This window comes from Chionomys nivalis, chromosome 8 (genome assembly GCF_950005125.1).
Source record: "Chionomys nivalis chromosome 8, mChiNiv1.1, whole genome shotgun sequence".
Lineage (NCBI taxonomy): Eukaryota > Metazoa > Chordata > Mammalia > Rodentia > Cricetidae > Chionomys > Chionomys nivalis.
The window spans coordinates 96965523-96985642 of record NC_080093.1 but is presented as its reverse complement, the minus strand read 5'-3'; the positions used below and the strand labels follow the sequence as shown (position 1 = coordinate 96985642).

General features: G+C 37.2%; 1 protein-coding gene across 1 annotated transcript in view; it reads left to right on the top strand.

Annotated features, from left to right (window-relative positions):
• Window positions 1–5393: 5393 nt before the first annotated feature.
• LOC130880000 (phosphatidylinositol 3,4,5-trisphosphate 3-phosphatase TPTE2-like) overlaps window positions 5394–20120 on the top strand; it is an 84753-nt gene continuing 70026 nt past the window's right edge. The window contains exons 1-3 of the mRNA XM_057778805.1: window positions 5394–5507; window positions 15882–15889; window positions 16498–16563. Coding sequence (XP_057634788.1) covers window positions 5394–5507; window positions 15882–15889; window positions 16498–16563 — 188 coding nt within the window. The remainder of the gene's footprint in view (window positions 5508–15881; window positions 15890–16497; window positions 16564–20120) is intronic.

Here is a 20120-nt window from a genome sequence, read left to right as displayed (position 1 = left end):
ATGCCTCTGACACAAATTCACCCTCATGTTGGAGTAAGCTGCTGACAGCCCTTATCTGATGGGCAGAAAAGACATACATAAATGTGTAAATGAGCAGGCAGTCATGAGAATTCAAAATCAGGAATCAGGTGAGTTTGCGGTCATGTGTACTTACAAACTGAAGTTCAGTTTGAAATTATATCACCACAAAAGACTCTTACACACTGGTAATGACATAATAGTTAAGTCTGTGAATATTACTATCTTCAAAGGCCTAAGATACTCTTTTTTGTCACAATCATTTTGTTTTATAACCGAGTCTTACTCTGTAGCCACAGCTAGCCTGCACCCACTGCGTACGCTGACCTTGGACTCTTGGCATCTCCTGCCTGAACCTCCTTATTGCTGAGATCATAGGCATAAGCTGTCATAGCTGGCAAGATAGCCATTAACACCTAAAGTCCAATCCCAAATCAAAATGTGATACCAAGTTGAAATAATGATCTTCATATAGATATTCAAAGATCAACCAGCTAACCTTTAGAGTAACTATAGTTATTTTAACCTTAGAAATTTAGTAAAAATTGTTTGTTTTGTGTATGACATTATACTTTTATATTCCATTAGTTCATATCCAGATGAAGTGGCATCAGTGAATTATCTGGAGCCTGTCAGTGACATGTGAGTTTAAAAAAATATACACATAACATGCATAAATATGTGAATATGTATGTACATATATGTGTTTATATCAAGACATGTACATATACATGTAAAGAGTCTTTCTCCGTCCCAAATAAAATGTAGTCAGACTTTCCTTTGGGCTGCTAGCCCACCCCCAAATAACAACAGGGATCTTATTATTAATTTTGAAGGCTTGACTTTAGCTTAAGCTTGTTTTTAACTATCTCTTATAAGTTAAATTAACCCATTTCCATTAATCTACATTCTGTCAATACTGCCCATCCTGCTGTTTCCGTACATCCTCTCTGTGTCTCCACGGCATCTCCTTCGTACCTTCATTCATCTTTTCCTCTCTCTCCCTAGAAATCCCACCGTTATCTCATGCCTAGCTAATCCAGTTCTTTATTAAAGCAATCACAGCAATATATCCCACAACTTAGACACATACAGAAACACTGAACAATAAAAAGACAAAACAATTCAACATTAAATGACAATTGAATCACCAGCCTGAAGTGGGATATATGTTTCTCACCGCCTAAGACTTAGGGAGACTGGAGAAGTGTGGGTAGAAAGAATGTAAGAGCTGTGTGATAGAGGCATGTGTTGTAAAGCTTTACCTTTAGGGCTTGACGTGGGTGTGGCAATCCTGAATTCACAGCAGCTGCCATTGCCTGCAGTGAGTTGGCATGAGACTGGACATAACACCATCCACTCATGAGAGGAGAAGGGGCTGTGAGGCCCTGCTTCTCCCTCCCCAGGAACCATTGACTGTTTGACTGTTTATGGCAGCTAGAAAAAGGGGAAATCGTTGTCTTCAGTGGTGGAGCCACAGGGTAGTTACCCATACTCCAGGGGCAGTTTCCATACCCATGCTCATGTGGTGGCCCTGGTAAAACTTGGTGTGTCAAAGAACAAAAACAAAATGATGCCAGGTGGTGGTGGGGCATGCCATCTTGAAAAAACAAAAAATAAAAAAAAAAAATTAAAAAAGATTTACCTCAGGTACACCCATGGTGAAAACAAAGGTCTTAGTTGCTGTGTCTGTATAAATCTCTCTTAATTAAGATACACTGAGGGTGTCAGTATTTCTTACTCTTAATAACAACCAATGTATTGGAAAGAATCAGATTTACTAACTGATATAGCAATAGTGTTGACCAAAGAGAGAATCCTTTTCGAGCATAAAGACAGAATGGTGACTGGTAGCACTGGAGGCCTTAGCAGAGAAAGACCTGCCAGTGAGACCTGTATGTATCCCTGGCCATTCACGCTGGTGCCCCACATGAACACTCACTGTTAAATTGGATGGAGCCACTGCCTTCCATCTACAGATACTTCATCCAACCTCAGGGGACAGAACCACCAGGGATGAGAGTAAGAAGGTAGAAGACAGGTAAGACTCAAGCTGTATACCTGTAAACCGTAATTGAATTAGAAATAAGTACACCAAGAGACTGTTCCACTTTGGTGATAATGGTTAATCTGGATGTATTACATTTTTTTTATTTTTGAGGTTATATTTTCATAAAATTTTTGTCCTAAGTTTCCCTCCACAAAACCCTTCCAGATCCCCCACTTTGTCTCCTTCAAATCTATGGCCTCCTCTGTCAATTATTATAGTGTGATATATGTGTATGTATATTACATGCACATATATTCCTAAATGTAACCTGCTCAGTTGGTGGAATGTTGCTCATATGTATGTTTTCAGTGCTGACAATTTGGCACTGGACAACCAGCTGGTGTGCTTTTCTCTGGGGAAGATCGCCTCTACCATTCCCAGCTTTCTACAGTTGCTACAGGATGCAGATTAATGATTTTCACATGAATATTTTAAAATCAGCTACCATATTATAAGTATAATAAATGTAGTTATTTGATCTCCCCAAAAGTGGTTGCATTTTAAACATAGGTACTTTTTACTGACTATGTACTTTTCAAAAATTTAGAACATATACGGATGATTCGGCATCAACACAAAGCCTTGATGGAGCTGTGAGTGATAGGTGAGTGAACTGAATTAAAAATATACACCCTTAAGTACATTTACATGCACACACGTGTAAATATCTATCTATCTATCTATCTATCTATCTATCTATCTATCATCTATCTATCATCTATCTATCATCTCTCTATCATCTATCTATCATCTATCTATCTATCAGCTATCTATCTGAGTGTGTGTATATATCTATACATATATATGTTCCTACACAGGAACATACACACACATATATATGTATATATATATATATTTGTTCCTACACTGATTACAAACTAGTATCAGTGCACACATAAGCATTCTCTCTCTCTCTCTCTCTCTCTCACATACACACACACACATACATGAAAACCCATAAAAACTATGGGAAGAAGATTTCACAAAACTACCTGAAGAATTCTTTGACATCAGAATATCTTTTAAATTGTATCTAAATTGTCTCTTTGTAGGACGTGTAGTTGACTGCATTTATTTTAAACCAAACTGCAGAAGAGAGAGTTCTTTAAGTAGCAGCCAATTCCTTAGAAAATGTTCAGACTTCCATTAAGATACTGACTAGTGTGAGCCAGCAGTTAGAAAATTTGAGTAGGAGAAATGAGAAAGAATGAGCAGAGAGGGAGATGTGGGGCATGTAGTAGAACAGAAGACACACAGGCGATTGGAGCCTGGAAGCATCCTCGCCCTGCAGATCTCTGCCACCATATGGACAAATGGTCCAGACCCCACTGTCATCTGCAGGGAGCACCTCTGTCAGAACAGCAGGTGCTTGACCATATCTCATACAAGAAAGACAGCATGAGTGGGAATCATAAAATGAGAAAAGAGGGGGTTTCCTTATAATTTGCAGGTATTATTTGAGATAAGTACAACAAAGCCTGTTATATTTTAAGAATAAAGTAACAATTGCTTCTCTTCGGATTCTTTTCCATTTTTACAGATTTGAGGAATTCAGTACTAGCATAAAAAGCCCAATGTTTAAAAAAAAATAAATCTCACTGAGCAATGGTGGCTCGTGCCTGTAATTACAGCATTTGGAAGGCTGAGACAGGCTGATCTCTGAGTTCAAGGCCAACCTGCCAGGACAGACTCCAAAGCTACAGAGAAACCCTGTCTTGAAAACAAAAACAAAAACAAAATCTCATGCTTAAGTTTATGACATACATTAACATTTCAATATTGGTTATTGATTTATGGATCAATTGTTACTATATAAACTCTAATTGTAGAATTATCTATAAAATTTTTAAATGTAAAATAAAGCTTAGACTTACAGTTCATATATGATGATGTATTTTCATATCCTTTTACCCAGATTTAGATACTTTGCTATCCATGATATTTGATGGAATTACCAATTTTATAACATGATTTATAAAATGTAAATGAAGACACTTAAATGTATTAATATGTTCACACTTCTAGAATATGCTGTGCACATAAACCCAAGCATTAAAACTGGTGATGGAGGAAGGTTGGAATTTGAGAGCTGCACTCTGAGGAGCACCCACAGCAAAACAGAGTGTCTGAGCTGTTTCTAAACAGTCTTCCTCATGTATCTGTCGGGAACAGTCTTTTTAGTTTAGTGCAGGTTAAAGAAAAGAGAATTGCTCACAGAAGGATGATTTGTACCATGTGTATTGTCCTTCTATGTTTGTAGCAGTCAAATGTTTAGGACATTCAGGCTTTTTATGTGTTGTACATTTGGCAAAGGCTAGAGAGATTCTAATTGGAGCCAGAAAGAAGGAACACAGGAAGGAGAAGAGGGGCCTAAAGCCAAGAACACAGCTAGTAGTACTGGAAGAATCCATCAACCTGTAGAACTCTGCCACCGTATTGAGGTAGGGACCTCAAACACAATCCTACTGCATGCCCGTGTTCAGAGCCCCAACACAGCCCTGTACTTGAACTTCCATAAGGCAGAGACTCTGTGGGGTAACAGTAGGGAACAAATGCCCAAATCATTGGATAAGGTAAAATGGATTTGTACCTAGAAACTGCATTTGCAATTATACTTGAAAAAAGAAAAATAAATAAAAATTACCTGAAAGCAGAAAACTGTCACTTGGCTAAACCCCAGACAGAAATCTTATTGAACTTTTTACCAGACAAGATATGTCTGTTTCAAATATATAAAATTCATTTTGGTGGAAAAGTGATATGCAAGTTTCAGAATGACTGATTATGTTAATAAAGGGAATTTGAAGAGTGTGAAGTCCAGAAATGTAGTGAGGAGGAGCAGCTACGTCCCACTGCCTGGCTGGCTTAACCCCAAAAATAACAACACACAAATTATATTTATTTAAACACTGCCTGGCCCATTAGCTCTAGCCTCTTATTGGCTAATTCTCACATCTTGCTTTAACCCATATCTAGTAATCTGTGTAGCACTACGAGGTCGGTCATGGCTTACGGGGAAAGATTCGGCATGTCTGATTCAGGCAACTTCATGGTGGTTCTCTGACTCTGCTTTCTTCCTCCCAGAATTCTGTTCTGTCTACTCCACTCACCTAAGGGCTGCCCTATCAAAAGGCCAAGGCAGCTTCTTTATTCAACCAATGAAAGCAACACATAGAAAGAAAACCCTCCTATACCACAGGAAGTCATATGATGTTCACTACTTGTGTCTTTAAATCTTAAAGCACTTCCTATGTGAATTAGTGCATGGTGAGATGCTATGAAGGAAACACATAGATACATAATGCTAAGTTTATGACTGGCGGTGATGACCCTCAGATGTGCCCACCAGAGCACTGCCATTGCAAAGCCCTGCCCATCACCATACTGGATGGAGCGCCTTCCACAGGATGAAAATGAAGCCAAGGAGAACTTGAAACTGGTAGGAGGGGCAAGTATCTTTAAGCAATAGATGAATTTGAAACACATCCCATCAAAAACCATGTTATATAGTGGGAAGGGCCTTGGTCCTGCCTCAAAGCAATGTGTTAGACTTTGGGACTTCCCATGGGAAACCTTAAGCTCTTTGAGGAATGGATAGGGGTGGAGTGGAGTAAAACTGGGATTCGTATGTGTAACTGAAAAATAAAAGCAATAAAACATAAAAAAACTGTTATATATTGGAATTAAGATACTGGTTACTTAAATATAGGTCAATTACTATTTACACATTCCCAGTAGATTCATTACCATTATATACAGATAGCCACTTTTCTAATACAAAAATGCCAAACTTGAATTAGTGATATACATGAATATTTAAAACTCTATTAGTTCACAACTCAGAACTCTTAGAATGTAGTTATTTGACTCTGGAAGTCATTTATATTTATATGGTTTCTGACTATACTTTGGAGTACTTTATATCACACATGATTGAATTGTGAAAGTCAAGTTGCAAGTTAAGACAGTACACACAACTATATATAAACACGTACAAAAGGACACATATTTCTATGACTATGTACATGCATGATACACAAAAAGGGTAGAACTATGAAAATAAGGAAGGTTCAGTTTTGCTTAAAGTACTCCACATATTTATTCTTAACAATACAGAGTATATTAGGCACTGTATCTAAGTCTGCATCGGTAATAACTTTCCTCTTTTTTATCAAATTGTTTGAAAGGAGTCTAGATCATGATCAGGATACTTCTTCATGTCTACATGAGAGGAGAAGTTTAGGGTTCAACCAATTTATATGTTGTTAGAGAGAATCATAGCTAATAAAAAATTTAAAAGGGTCTGTGAACTTACATACTTTTTCATTATAGTTTACTTTCAATTCTTACATAATGAAGTGATATTAATTATCTATGATAGAATCACTAATGAAATATCTGTGTTGTATGTTAATAAAATACACATGCAACAAATATATATTCACAGAAACATAAAAAACAAATGAGAGATTAATATTTGGAATGGAGCAGGAGAGAAAAAGAAAGCCTCTTTACAACAAAAAGTAATTAGCAGTGAGCAAGAAGCACTCTAGCTCTCAGCATGGAAAAAGTGGAATTAATTAAAGTTGAATGTGTCCATCACTTCAGAGCTCTGCCACCCGTTAAAGCTGGTACTCCAGACTTCAGACCACCATTGTACTGGGTGAAAACACTGCCTCAGGTCTGTGACTACCTGATTACATCTCATTGTCAGATAATTCAGCAAAGGTGTGTGAAATAAGGAGATAATGATGGGACTTGGGAAGTAGGACATTAAATGAGATTGAATATCTGAGTGTCTGCAAAATAAGTTTAGTTCCAAATAAATTGAACCAAAAAGACTAACATAACTGATATTATGTATTATGTAACAGTAAAAACTAAACTATATTTCAGTATTGAGTTACTTTTATTTTTACTACTCATTATAATCATGCAAAGCATCATTCCTACAAAAAATGTCATATCGTATTCCAAATATTTAACTCTAAGCATCTTGACTTACTATGTCTGTTTTTATCCTTTAGCACATCCCTGTATGAACTGAATTCCTCGAGTGAAATAATGAAAGAAACGTAAGATATGATTAAATAAATGGATATATGTGTGTGTATACTATATATTTGTTTGTGCATAAGTACTTACATACACAGGTACACACAGATTGATATCTGTGCTATTAATAGTCAGGAACATAATACTATTACAAGTTCCCTTTTCAACTGTTTCTAGTATCGTCTCATAAATATTCTTGGTCTTTAATCATGTAGAAAAATAGAACAAATAAGAGATGGGCTCCTCTGGTGTTTGTCACTTTTAGTTACTATGTTAAAAGTTCTGCTGATCACAAATAGAAGGGATCCCCTTTACAGCCAGGAGGAGGCAGCAGTGGGCTGGGAGAAAAAGCCCCACAGGATAGCAGAGTAAGCTAAAAGATCCTGCACCTTTCCCTCCTCTCCAGAGCTCTGCTGCCAGTGCTTCTAATGTTCCAAGGGTGTAGTCTCTCTGGACGGAAGCTATGCCTCAGAACTTGCTCATCATATACAAAGCCTTATATCTCATTCCTGGCACTGCAAAAATAAATATCTAGTAACACATATTTACATGAACATCTGAACTCACACATTTACACAAAAGCAGGTAAAGACAGATATGAATGATCATAGAAGCATACATGTTCTATACTTTTGAAAGGACTAAAGGATTTGTTACAACAAAAACGTGTGTTTGTGTACTTACAGCATCATTTGCAGAGAAAATGACATATTTAACCTGTTAACAGATTTAGATAACATTTCAGAAATCAATTTACTTATAAATTGAAGATTTTAATTAATTTTCATGAAAGAAGTCTAAGTCATGTAGCTTCTTTTTAGCCCATGAGTAGTACTCAATCTGAATTGAATAGATCATCATTAAGTAGAGTCGCTGCCAATGCAATGAAGGATATAAGGGAATTAATAATACATGTTTGTGTGTACATGTGTGTTTACAAGCACATAAAAATTTGCACCCACATATACCACACCCTCTGAGATATTAACATTTGAGATATTCTCTCTCGGGAACATTCATGGGATAACAGGGCTCCTTTTCATTCTCATGTCTTCTCACATTAACTTCTCATAACAAATAAATGAATAAAGAAGACAAAATGAGCACTACGTTACTTATATATTCACAAATGCATCAGCACAAGCAGCTCTGTCTCTACATTGTTACCTGAATGTATGTTTTTGGAGCCGAACTCTTGGTATTGGATAACTAATTGGTGTGCTCTTTCCTGGGGAAGAGTGTTTCTCCCACTTTCAGCATTCCTTAGTTGCCTGTAATTTGTCTAGGGTTGAAGTTTGGTAGGCTTTCCTCTTCTATTTAGCATGTCTGTTGGTGTCATCCTTGTTCAGGCCATGTTTAGACAGCCTGAACTGTCTAACTGTCGGTGAGACTTCATGGGGTAGCTTTTCACATTTCTGGGAGACACTATGCTTCTTTTGATTTTTTTTTTTAGAACTATCAATTAAGAATTGAATTCAGGCCAGACAGTAGTGGCGCACGCCTTTAATCCCAGCACTCGGGAGGCAGAGGCAGGTGGACCTCTGTGAGTTCGAAGCCAGTCTGGTCTACAAAGCAAGTGCCAGGACAGGCTCCACAGCTACAGAGAAATGCTGTCTCAAAGGGGAAAAAAGAATTGAATTCAGTATCCTGGGGGTAGACTCACGAATGTATTGTGAAAAATAAATTACATACAGTATCTATATATCATACCAGCATGAATTCACAAAATGGTAAAATTTAGATTCAGACATTTACTCTCAGAAAAATCCTCGGGAATGCAGTTTCCTGAATGTTGTTCCTAAATTCCTATTATGGAAATTTCTGTTATGGAAGAGTCTATCTTTAGAATTGAGGTTGAGAAAGGAAAAATAAACCATAGAGTGAGTTTTCTAGCTCCTGAAGTTTGTTCCCTTTGTTAGCCAAGGGAAGAGAGAACTCCATTTAAAACCAGAATATAGAACTTGGAAGGCTACAGAGGAGCCTTCAGCAAAGAGAATAGACTCAATAGACCTACCATGGAGCCTCTCTCTCCAGAGGTATGGCACTGTGTATCTCCAAACTCATACCCCCATCTTCACTTTGTTTGACACCCTGACTTGTGCCTGTATTCCTTGTGTGAAAGCAGGAAAGAAGGTAAACAGCCAACAAAGGGACCTGAGGAAAGATTTACACAATAAAGGAGGAATCCTGTCTAGAATTTGCAGCTGAATTTAGATTCATTCATCAAATGCTTTCTCAGTATGGTTAAGTTAATAAGGAATTGAGTTTAAGGATTTCACAGGTTTAAGATATTCATAAGAGAGGCCAGGGAGATGGCTCAGTGTTTTAGAGTACTTGCTGTTCTTTCAGGGGACCTGTGTTTAGATCCCAGCATGCATGTTGGGGAGCCCTCACTCACCTACAACTCTAGCATCAGCAGATTCCACCCACTCTTATGTCCTCTAGAGAAACTTCACACAAACACATAAATAATAAGAAATCTTAAGAAAATATTTTCATTGTAAACATGAAAAATTTTTTGCCTTTTTTTGAAAATAGATTTTTCTAATGTAGTATATCTTGTTTATGGTGTATCTCCCAAATATACCCTCTTCCTACCCTGATATCTGTTCCTCTCGGTTCCTTCCCACATCCTCCCGTCCAGATTCAAACTCTGTCTGTCACTAGAAACAAACAGACTTCTAAGGAATAGCAATAAGATACAACAAAAATTAGCACACCAGAATAAGGCAAAAGAAAGAGAAAACAGAAGGAAGAGAACCCAAGAAGAGACACAAGAAATAGATTTAGATGTAGATATACACTCATTTGCACACTCAGGAATCCCATAAAAACACTAAACTTGAAGTCATAATACACAGCTAAAGGCCCTGAGAGAATGACATGAGAGAATGACAGTGTGAGACAAGGAACTTCCAAAGACACCACTGAGCTCATGTCCTGTCGACCATGTACTGCGGGGCCTGCAGTCTACCCTCAGAGTACTTTGTTTCCCCAGTGAGCCTCCTTTGGAGAAAACTAAATTTTCATTGGAAAGTGGTTATCATTTGAGGCTTAGGGATGGAAGCATCTACTTTTGCTTTCGGCTCTAGGATCCCACTGGTGCAGACCCATGCAGGTCTTGTGCATGCTGCCTCAGTTCCTGTGAGTTCATATGTGTATCAATCCTCTTGATATAGAGGTCCTTGATTGCTTGGGGTTTTCCTTCTTGTCTGGCTCTTACACTGTTTCTGTCTCCTCTTCCACAGGATTCCCTGAGCCCTGTGGAGACATCCCATTTAGGGATGAATGTTTCAAGGTGTCTCACTTTCTGCATATAGTCTAGCTGTGTGTCTCTATATTTGTTCCCATCCACTGCAAAAGAAAGTTTTCTGATGTTGAATGAGCAAGGCACTGACCTATGAATATAGCAGAATTCCATGAGGAGTCATTTAATTGCTACATTCTTTAGCAGAACAGTTGTATTTGGTTTCACCCTAGGTCCCTGGGCTGTCTAGTCTCAGGTTCTTAGTCACCCAAGGAGTTTCAGGTATGGGTTCCATCTCATGGAAGGAACCTGTAGTCAAATAAGATATTGGTTGGTTACTCTCACAAGCTTTGTGTTATCACTGCCCCAACATATTTTACAGGCAGGACACCATTGTAGATCAAAGGATTTGTGGCTGAGTTGGTATTTACATTTCTCCTTTGTTTATCTGCAGAGTACCTTCTGGCACCAAAGACACTAGCATGTAGGGGTGCATGTAGATTCCAGCTTGACTTCTCCATATTCAATGAGTTGTCTTCAGTTTGTGTTTTTCTCTACCTTTTTTTACTTTCTTCTCTCTATGTCTCTGTCTTTGTCTCTCTCTCTCTCTTTCTCTCTCTCTATCTCTGTGTGTGTGTGTGTGTGTGTCTGTCTGTCTGTCTGTCTGTCTGTCTTTTTCATTTTTAATTTTTGAGACAGGGTTTCTCTGTGTAACAGTATTTGCTATTCTGGAACTAGTTATGTAGACCAGGCTGGCCTCGAACTCACAGAGATCTGCCTGCCTCTACCTCCCAAGTTCTGGGATTAAAGGTGTGCACCACCACTGGCTGGTTAGTTTGTGGTTTGTAGGAAGTTTTCAAATAACACTGCCATGTATGTAAATGTTAGCCAGCTTATAGTGTTTAGAATAATTTAAATGAACTTAAACCAGAAAGTTGTGCCTTTGAAATCATGTGACATCTAATTATATGTATTTTTTAAATCTTCTAGCCTTTCCCAGAATGAGTCTCTGACACCACATGGTGATGGAACTGCCATTGAACTGTGAGACATACACTAATATGTTAACAAATGCATCCGTGAATGATAGTGGATAATGAAATGTATGCATATAAATACATGTCATTTGTATTTGCATATACACACAACAAGAGATGCACCACTAGCACCACTATAGATATACACACAGAAGCAGAGAAAGATGTAAGATTTGGAGGCTCCTAGGACTGGTCTCTCAAGCATATAAATGGAACTTTCTGACATTTTTGACCAATTTGGATAAAGTAAGTAGCTCTCATAAAACAATGCTTTTCCCACTTACTGGGTGTTTAACACTCTAAATAAGCACCAGATGAACTGATTAGGAAAATTTCCAACTTTATGTGTATTAGATTTTATTACACTGAGTAAGAAAACAGAGACCCCTGTTTGAAGGCTTGCAATCACAGGGAATAGGAAGTGGACGAGCCCTTGCTGGAAAAGAACACAAACAGTGAGCGCTTGATGTGTCCATCACTCTCTAGACCTCAGTTACCAGATGAACAGGCATCCCAAACTAAAACATCATATGTTGAAAACCTTTGACTCGTACCTATAAGATGCTTTCTGGTGTAGTGAACGACAACTGGTGGTGCAAGCCTTTAATCCCAGCACCCTGGAGGCAGAGGCAGGAGGATCTCTGTGAGTTCAAGGTCAGCCTGGTCTACAGAGCAAATTTCAGGGTTGCTGGGACTGTATTACAGAGAAACCCTGTCTCACAAAAATAGAAAAGAAAGACAGCTGGTGGAAATAAGAGGGCAAAGGAGACACTTAGGAACAGATATCATATGTGATAAACTGCATCAGCTTCTATACACGGAATTGGATTTGAAGTAATTTATATCATAACTTAGGAACAGATATCATATGTGATAAGCTGCATCAGCTTCTATGCACGGAATTGGATTTGAAGTAATTTATATCATAACTTAGGAACAGATATCATACATGATAAGCTGCATCAGCTTCTATGCACAGAATTGGATTTGAAGTAATTTATATCATAACTTTCACACATTGGTTCAGCTTTAGTCACAAAGACATAACTTACTTTTTTCTTTTTGTTTTCTTTGCTGTTTTTTTTTTTCTGAGATGTTTTGCTATCTAGCCCAGGCTGACTTTAAACTTGTGAAACTCTTGCCTTAGCTTCTCAAAAACTGGAATTATAGTGGTATACCACAACATCCAACTTCTCTCTTTAAACAAGACTAAAGTATTTATTAAAATTAAAGCATCATTAAAGGAATATGATATGTTTATTATAAACAGTGGGTTTACATGAGAGGTTTTGTTTTGTTACATTGCTAGGACTTTTGTACATATTTAGGCAGGTGCATTTCCCATTGAACTACAGCACCAACCCTATATGTGAAAAATCTTAAGGTTCAAAAAGTTTATAAATTGAATTATAATTAGAATCATTAAATTGTAATAAATTCAAACTCATTTGAGTTTTTTTTTATCCTTTAGCGCAGTCTCAAGTGGATTGAAACCAGAATACTCAACTGTGTCCACCAGTATACTGTAAGATATAGATAAATTAATACTTCTTTCTTTGCACTTTTCCTCTCTGTGTATACCAATCCTTCCCATGTAACATGTAGAGTTTGAGATCTGAGCATGCACTGTCAGGACAATGAAAGGAAACACCACTCTTTTTGTGCTCTCATGTTCTGTGATGATGAGCTTCTGATTATAGCTCTTGAATCGTGGTACAGAGAAGAAGAATATAAAAAAGAGGGAAGCTTCTTATTCATAGTCTTCAATCTTAGTGACTAGCAGCCAAACCCACAGAAAATTATTAGAATGTCTATGTATGACAGAATAGTGGAGAATTCCAAGAGTAGATAAATATCCATTTAGATGGAAAAAGGAGGTATCAGTGGACAGGAAGTGGAGATACTCTCAAACAAACAAAAACAGAAGCAAATAAACCATCGCTGCATCCATCACTTCTGAGCTCTTTCCACATTAGGGCAATGTCACAACCCACAGTTATCACCATCTTGAAAGGATCTTCTGACTCAGGTTTACAATTACTGCCTTATCTGAGGGACAGAAACAACTATAATTTGTAAAATATCCAGTAATGCTGGATATATTTGAGATTCATAAAGGAAGGTATCCAAAGACAGATGGATACCTAAGGACTAAAGTAGATTCTTTATTGGTACAAGCTTTATAAAATACCAATGATGTTCTTTGCAAAATTAAAAAGGTGTGTCTGAAATAAGTACGAAAGCACAAAAGATCCAAAAGAGGCTAAAGCACAAAGAACAAAGCTAGAGGCATTCTATAGTACAAGATTCCAAGGCATAAAAACAAATCCATAGCACATGACCACAGTAACACAGTATAGTTTTGGCATAAAATAACGCCTAGACCAGTGGAACAGAGTGAAAACTCAGCAACAAACCACTTGTCTGTATCTAGCTGATTCTCAACAAAGATGCCAGAAGCCAAACCCTGCAATGAGGACAGCCTCTCCAACAAGTCATGCTGGGAAAACTGGTCATCCACAGGCAGGAGATTGAGACTAGATCCTTATCTCTCACCCTGCACAAAATCAACTCAAAACATAGCAAGGAATTTAAGCAAGGCCAGAAACTCAAAAACTGTCCGGAGAAAGCACCTTAAGATACTGGTACAGGTGATGATTATCTGTAGAGGACTCAAAAAGCACAGGAAGCAAACATGAAATTTGACAAAGATAACATAAAGATGAAAAGCTTCTGGAATGGGCAAGATTGCCACAGTTGCTTAAGCTGAGTCATTCATGGTTAAAGATGAGAACTCCTTTATGCAAGTTGTTTCCTGATCTCCACTCAGGCTGTAGCATGTGTATGTACACACACACACACACACAAATATAATTTTAAAAAGTCTTAAAGCTTCTTCTGAATAATGAAACAATAAGAGTGAAGACACAGTGTATAGATGGTAGGAAATGTTTCTCAACAATTCACCTGACAGACATCAATACTGAGAATATATAAAAGACTAAAGAAATAGCATCAGTAAAGTTTAAAGATGACAATATGAAGAGATCCTTGGCCTAGACTCAGAGGAAACAAAGTCAAAATATAATGAAGATATTTGCATATCCATGTGTGTTACTGCTCTATTCTCAATAGCTAAGGTATATATTGAGCCTAGGTGTCTCCCCAAAAATGAGTGAAGGAAGAAAATGTGATATATGGATAGAGTGGAATATTGTTAGCCAAAAAGAATGAAATTCTTCCATTTCCAATAAAATGAATGGAACTGAATGACACTGTGTTGAGTAAAATATAATAGATACTAAAAGACAAGTGTCACATAATTTCTCTTCTCTGTGAGTAAAAGCAAGAGTTGATTTGAAAGCAGAATATAGTTGTTACACAGGACTGAGATGGTTACTGGGCAGTTGGTGAAGGGAAGTTGAATCACATGCTGAATGCGTCCTGTAGCTCTATGGGAATATCAGTAATGCATGCTAGTGAAAGGGTCAAATCATTATGAAATACTGTTTTACATTAGGGTTAATTTCAATTTAAAAGAAAGGTCTTTAAACCTTTGTCATTTTGGATATATTAAATTTTAATTTTTTCCCATTAAATTATTAAAAGTTAACAAGTTCATGAATGTCAAACAGTAATTATAGCTAATTTGAACAAAAAAATCAATTTTAAAAAATCATGTGGTATTGACTACCTGTTCTTTAAAAACTACTTTAGCATTGCCTCATCTGATTTAACAGCAGAAATCGAGGAAGAAAACATCAACAAATAGTAAGGTCTAAAAATATGTTAACATATATTGTATATATGTAAATATATATTTCAATTTATTGGAATGCACCAGAAAAGAAAGATACTGAGATTTGTGGAGGTGATTAGTAGTGTCAGTGACAATTATAGATCGTGATATTATTTTTAAAAGTCTTCTTGTCGTAGTATCTCTTGGTACCTTTCTATCTTAGCTGAATGTAAGGGGAAATCCTTAGAAAAGTGTTTTGAACTCTTAATCTGTTGGTCACCTGTGTAACACCACAAGAATGAGAGGGGGGGAGGGGGGAGAGAGCCTATTTGTAGCAAGAAGGGAGGTGACAGACAAGTAGGAAGAAAGTGGAACCCTAAGTGAAAAGAATCAAATTAATAGGCCTTAAACCTGTCCTCACCCTCCATAGATCTGTCTCTACATGATGCTGGTGTCTCAAATTTATAACCATTATCACATTAGAGTCCTCCTCACAGACCTTTAATTATTTTAATGCTACACAGGACAAGAAAATTTCCATGGTGTATTAAAAGTACAGAGTGGTGGAAGGACTTGAAAATCATGAAACTAGAAAGGGCAACATTTAAAGACCTACACTTTGAAGCTGAATTTTGAAATAAATGTAACCTCCAAAATGACAATACATATTGGTTTGGATGTAGTAATGAAAAAAAAAATCACACTTTAATCCCGATTCATTGTGTTGTTTTGCAGGGCTACAAGTGATCTTTATAGTATACAAGGGTTAATTTAGGTAAAATTATATTCCAGTTTCCAGACAACGAATAGGTATATAAGTTATGAGTATTTAACAATTTTATGAAATATAGGACAATTGTGCACCTGTCAACCCAAAATAAGTCTTTGAATTTACTCTGCTCCTAGATGAGTATTTTAAATCTTTAATATTGACATGATTACAATGACATCAGTGGTCATTGACTGCTTTGTTAAAAGATTGATATATTTCATGTTGCAATGATGATATCATCAAAGGTTGCTTATATATGTGTGTGTGTGTGCAAATATATATACACATGTGTATATGCATAAATACATACATGTATGTGTGTATGTATGTATGTATCTGTCATCAAAGACTGTTTTGGCAGAGAAAATGAGATGAAACCAAGAGAGGAGAAAGAAATCTGTTAAATCTTGAAATTACTCATGGAAAAACAGTTATCTGAACAGTGCTTCTAAATTCTAATTTTTTTCAGAAAATTTGTATCTCTTAGGTTCAAGGGATTCTTATTCAAAGAATCTTTTCATATTACTGTTAAATGTAGCATTCTCTAATGATGTCTCTTTCCATTTGTTGGTGGTAAAGCAAGTTAAAACAGGTCTCCAAGTTCTATGATGGCGATGAATGCATTGATATTCGCAAGACGTATTGGTAAGTGAGTTTGATACCTGGAGAAAGGGAAGGAGCCATTGATGGATGTCTTGTCTTTAGGAAAGCAGAGCAGTGCTGTAGAAAAAATAACAGTAGAGAAATGTGGACAATAACTCAGTAAGAGCCCATTGTATTTATAGACAGGTACAATGCTGCAGAAAACATTTTTTCTACTCACAAAGAGTTTACTTTGTTTAAAAATTGATAATGGGGACATCTCCCTGGACACCTGCGAGCCCCTCTAGAGTCAAGTCTCTTGCCAACCCTAAGATGGCTCCCTTAGTTAGGATATATACTTCGCTGCTCCCGTATCCACCCTTCCTATATCCCAACCATCCCAATCTCCCAAGCTCCCCCCATCCTCCCCTTCTCACTTTTTTCTCCCCATTTCCCATTACCCCCATCCCAACTCACCCCCAATTTCCCAGTTTTTGCCCGGCAATCTTGTCTACTACCCATATCCAGGCGGATGACTATACATTTTTCTTTGGGTTCACCTTCTTATTTAGCTTCTCTAGGAGGGGGGAAGACCTTGGACTTCCCACAGGGCAGGGAATCTGGACTGCTCTTTAGCCTGGAAAGGGAGGGGGAATGGAGTGGGATGAGGGGAGGGAAATGGGAGGCGGGGAAGAGGCGGAAATTTTTCAATAAAATAAATAAAGAAAGAAATAATTGATAATGTTTTTCTTGTTAGTGATTTTATTGAAGCATTTCTTTAAAGATAATGTAGAATTCTACTTATTTTTTAACATTGGTCTTTTCTATTTTTTCTGGATATCTTCTGATTCCCAGTTTATAGATTTTTGTCTATGAGAAATGGTAGGGAAAGGAGCATAATTTATTAATAAAAGACCTCTTCACACTCACTGAGATTTTATTAATTTTTGATTTATTTATGAATAATGTTTCCTGGGATACTTTTTACTGCACAAATCTAGTAGTACATAATGTGGTTTTTTATTTATTTATTTATTTATTTATTTTATTAAAAATTTCCGCCTCCTCCCCGCCTCCCATTTCCCTCCCCCTCTCTCCACTCCCCTTCCCCTCCCTCTCCAGTCCAAAGAGCAGCCAGGGTTCCCTGCCCTGTGGGAAGTCCAAGGACCTTTCCCCTCCATCCAGGTCTAGTAAGGTGAGCATCCAAACTGTCTAGGCTCCCACAAAGCCAGAACCTGAAGTAGGATCAAAACCCATTGCCATTGTCCTTGACTTCTCAGCAGCCCTCATTGTCCGCCATGTTCAGAGAGTCCACTTTTATCCCATGCTTTTTCATTCCCAGTCCAGAATAAAAAACAATATGTTCATAAAATCTTTTGTGTCAAGATTATAGATATATTGAGAATTCTGCTCTTTTGGATACTCATTAATTGGCTTTTATCAGTGATGTGGAGGGAATAAGTACTAACAAGTGAAATTAACTGGTCACTATTGTAAAACACTATTGTGTTCAGATATTACAGGAAAAACAAAGGACCAGCTAATGACTATAAATAAGTTTTCCAAGTAGCCAGAATTCCTACTTTAAATAACTTCTAAAAAATTTTGGACCCTCATTCCAGAGAGATCACACTACTACTTTATTAAACTCTGAGTATTAACTAAACATTTTCTCCAATGGAGTTATCAGGGATGTGGTAAAATTCAGGCAGATTGAGCAAAGCCAGTATTTTTTTTTTTTGCTCCACTTCAAACCAGTGAGCTTTGTTGAAGTATAAGCACTTCCTGTCACCTGCACCCTGCTGTTCCCCCTCCACCCCACTTCCTCCTATGGCTCCTTTACACTTTCTAGTTTCTGTGGTTACTCCATGTTGTATACCTACCTCTGAAGATTTGGACTTGGGGACTCTAGGTGAGAGAGAACATGTGACGTTTATCTTTCTGTGTCTGGGTTGCCTCCTTCAAATTCCATTCGTTTACCTAAAAATTTCCTGATTGCATTGTTCCTTACAGTTAGATAGTATTCCTTTATATAAATTATGCTGGATATTTATTATCCATTCATCTGTTAACAGACATTTAGGTTGTTGCTGTTTCCTAGCTATTGTAAATAAAACAGCAATGAACACTGCTGATCAAGTATCTGTTGTAGGCAGACTGCCCAGATCCGAAATAATCATAGAAACTGTATTAATTAAAGCACTACTTAGCCTATTAGCTTAAGTGTATTCCTATCTAGCTCTTATATCTTAAATTAACCCATTTCTATTAATCTGTATATCACCAATGTGGTTGGGGCCTACCAATAAAGTTCTGTTTGGCATCTGGCATCTGTCTCCTGTAACAGTTATATGGTCTCTCAATGACTCAGCTGACTGTCTCCTCCTCTGTCTGCTTGGAATTTCCACCTTGCCCTACTCTGTGCTGCAATAGGCCCAAAGTAGCTTCTTTATTCAACAATGGTATTCACAGTCTAAGAGGGGAATCCCACATCACCTTTGCTTTTCTGTCAAAATAAAAGTAAGGTTTTAACTTTAACATAGCAAGACCATATAGTTTAGAGTATTTATATTACTTTATATTTTGCTAAAACTGAGTAAAACTAAATATAACTGTCTATTCTTTACTCCATAAAAAATTCCAGAAGGATATAATATTACCTAAGTAAACAGGAAGTACATTGTAAGCAACTTCTAAAACTCTAGAATTGACAGACACATCTCGCTGCCTGGACAGTCACCCAGAGTTTTTTTGTACTATTGGGAAACCCATCTTCAGCCTACAGGACCATGGTATCTGGCAGACTTTTCCATGAAACAGGAAATTTCAAGATCTTTTATGCCTTGTACTGGTAAAGTTCATAAATTGATTTCTTCTGTGTCCTGCAAAACGTATGGCAGACTCTTCCATGAAGCAGGGACCCTGAAGGACCGTCTCACCTTTAGGCAAGTTCAGCAGTCATCTTTCTATGCATCCTGCATGTCCAGTTCATACAGCATAACATCAAGCAGTCCAGGCAAGAGCAGTTTCTTGCCCAAATGTCTAACAAACTCTATAAGGTACCTCTTTGATGCCCATCATTCTCTTGAAGTAGATTGGCGCTGCCAGAAGCAGATTGCCATAAAAAGTCCTAAGTTCTTGAAACATTTTAAATGCTATATTCTCCTATTCTTTGAAATGTTTAAAGATTATCTATTGAAATAATATCTCTGTATATCTAAAAATCCTAACTAACATGACTATAAGCTTGACGATTATAAATGACAATCTATTAACCTATATTCCTAGATTATACATTATATTTTTTAATGAGCTGCATAAACACAATACCTTAATCAAAAGCAGAAATATACATATAACAAAATTGTGCTTAAATTTGTATCATTACACCAAAATCCATCCCAGTGAAAAGTATTTATATCTATAGCATATCTCGCTTTAAATGTAAACAAACATTTATAAGCAATTTGGGAATTTGGACATAGTTCTCTCCAAACTACTTCCTGATTTTGGTTGGATAAAATAATTTTGGAGATTATGGAAACCTTTCAGGGGGGTCTATATCCATCAAACAACATTAGTTTGGAAAGAATCCACAGGTTCTTGTCCTCTGTGGAAAC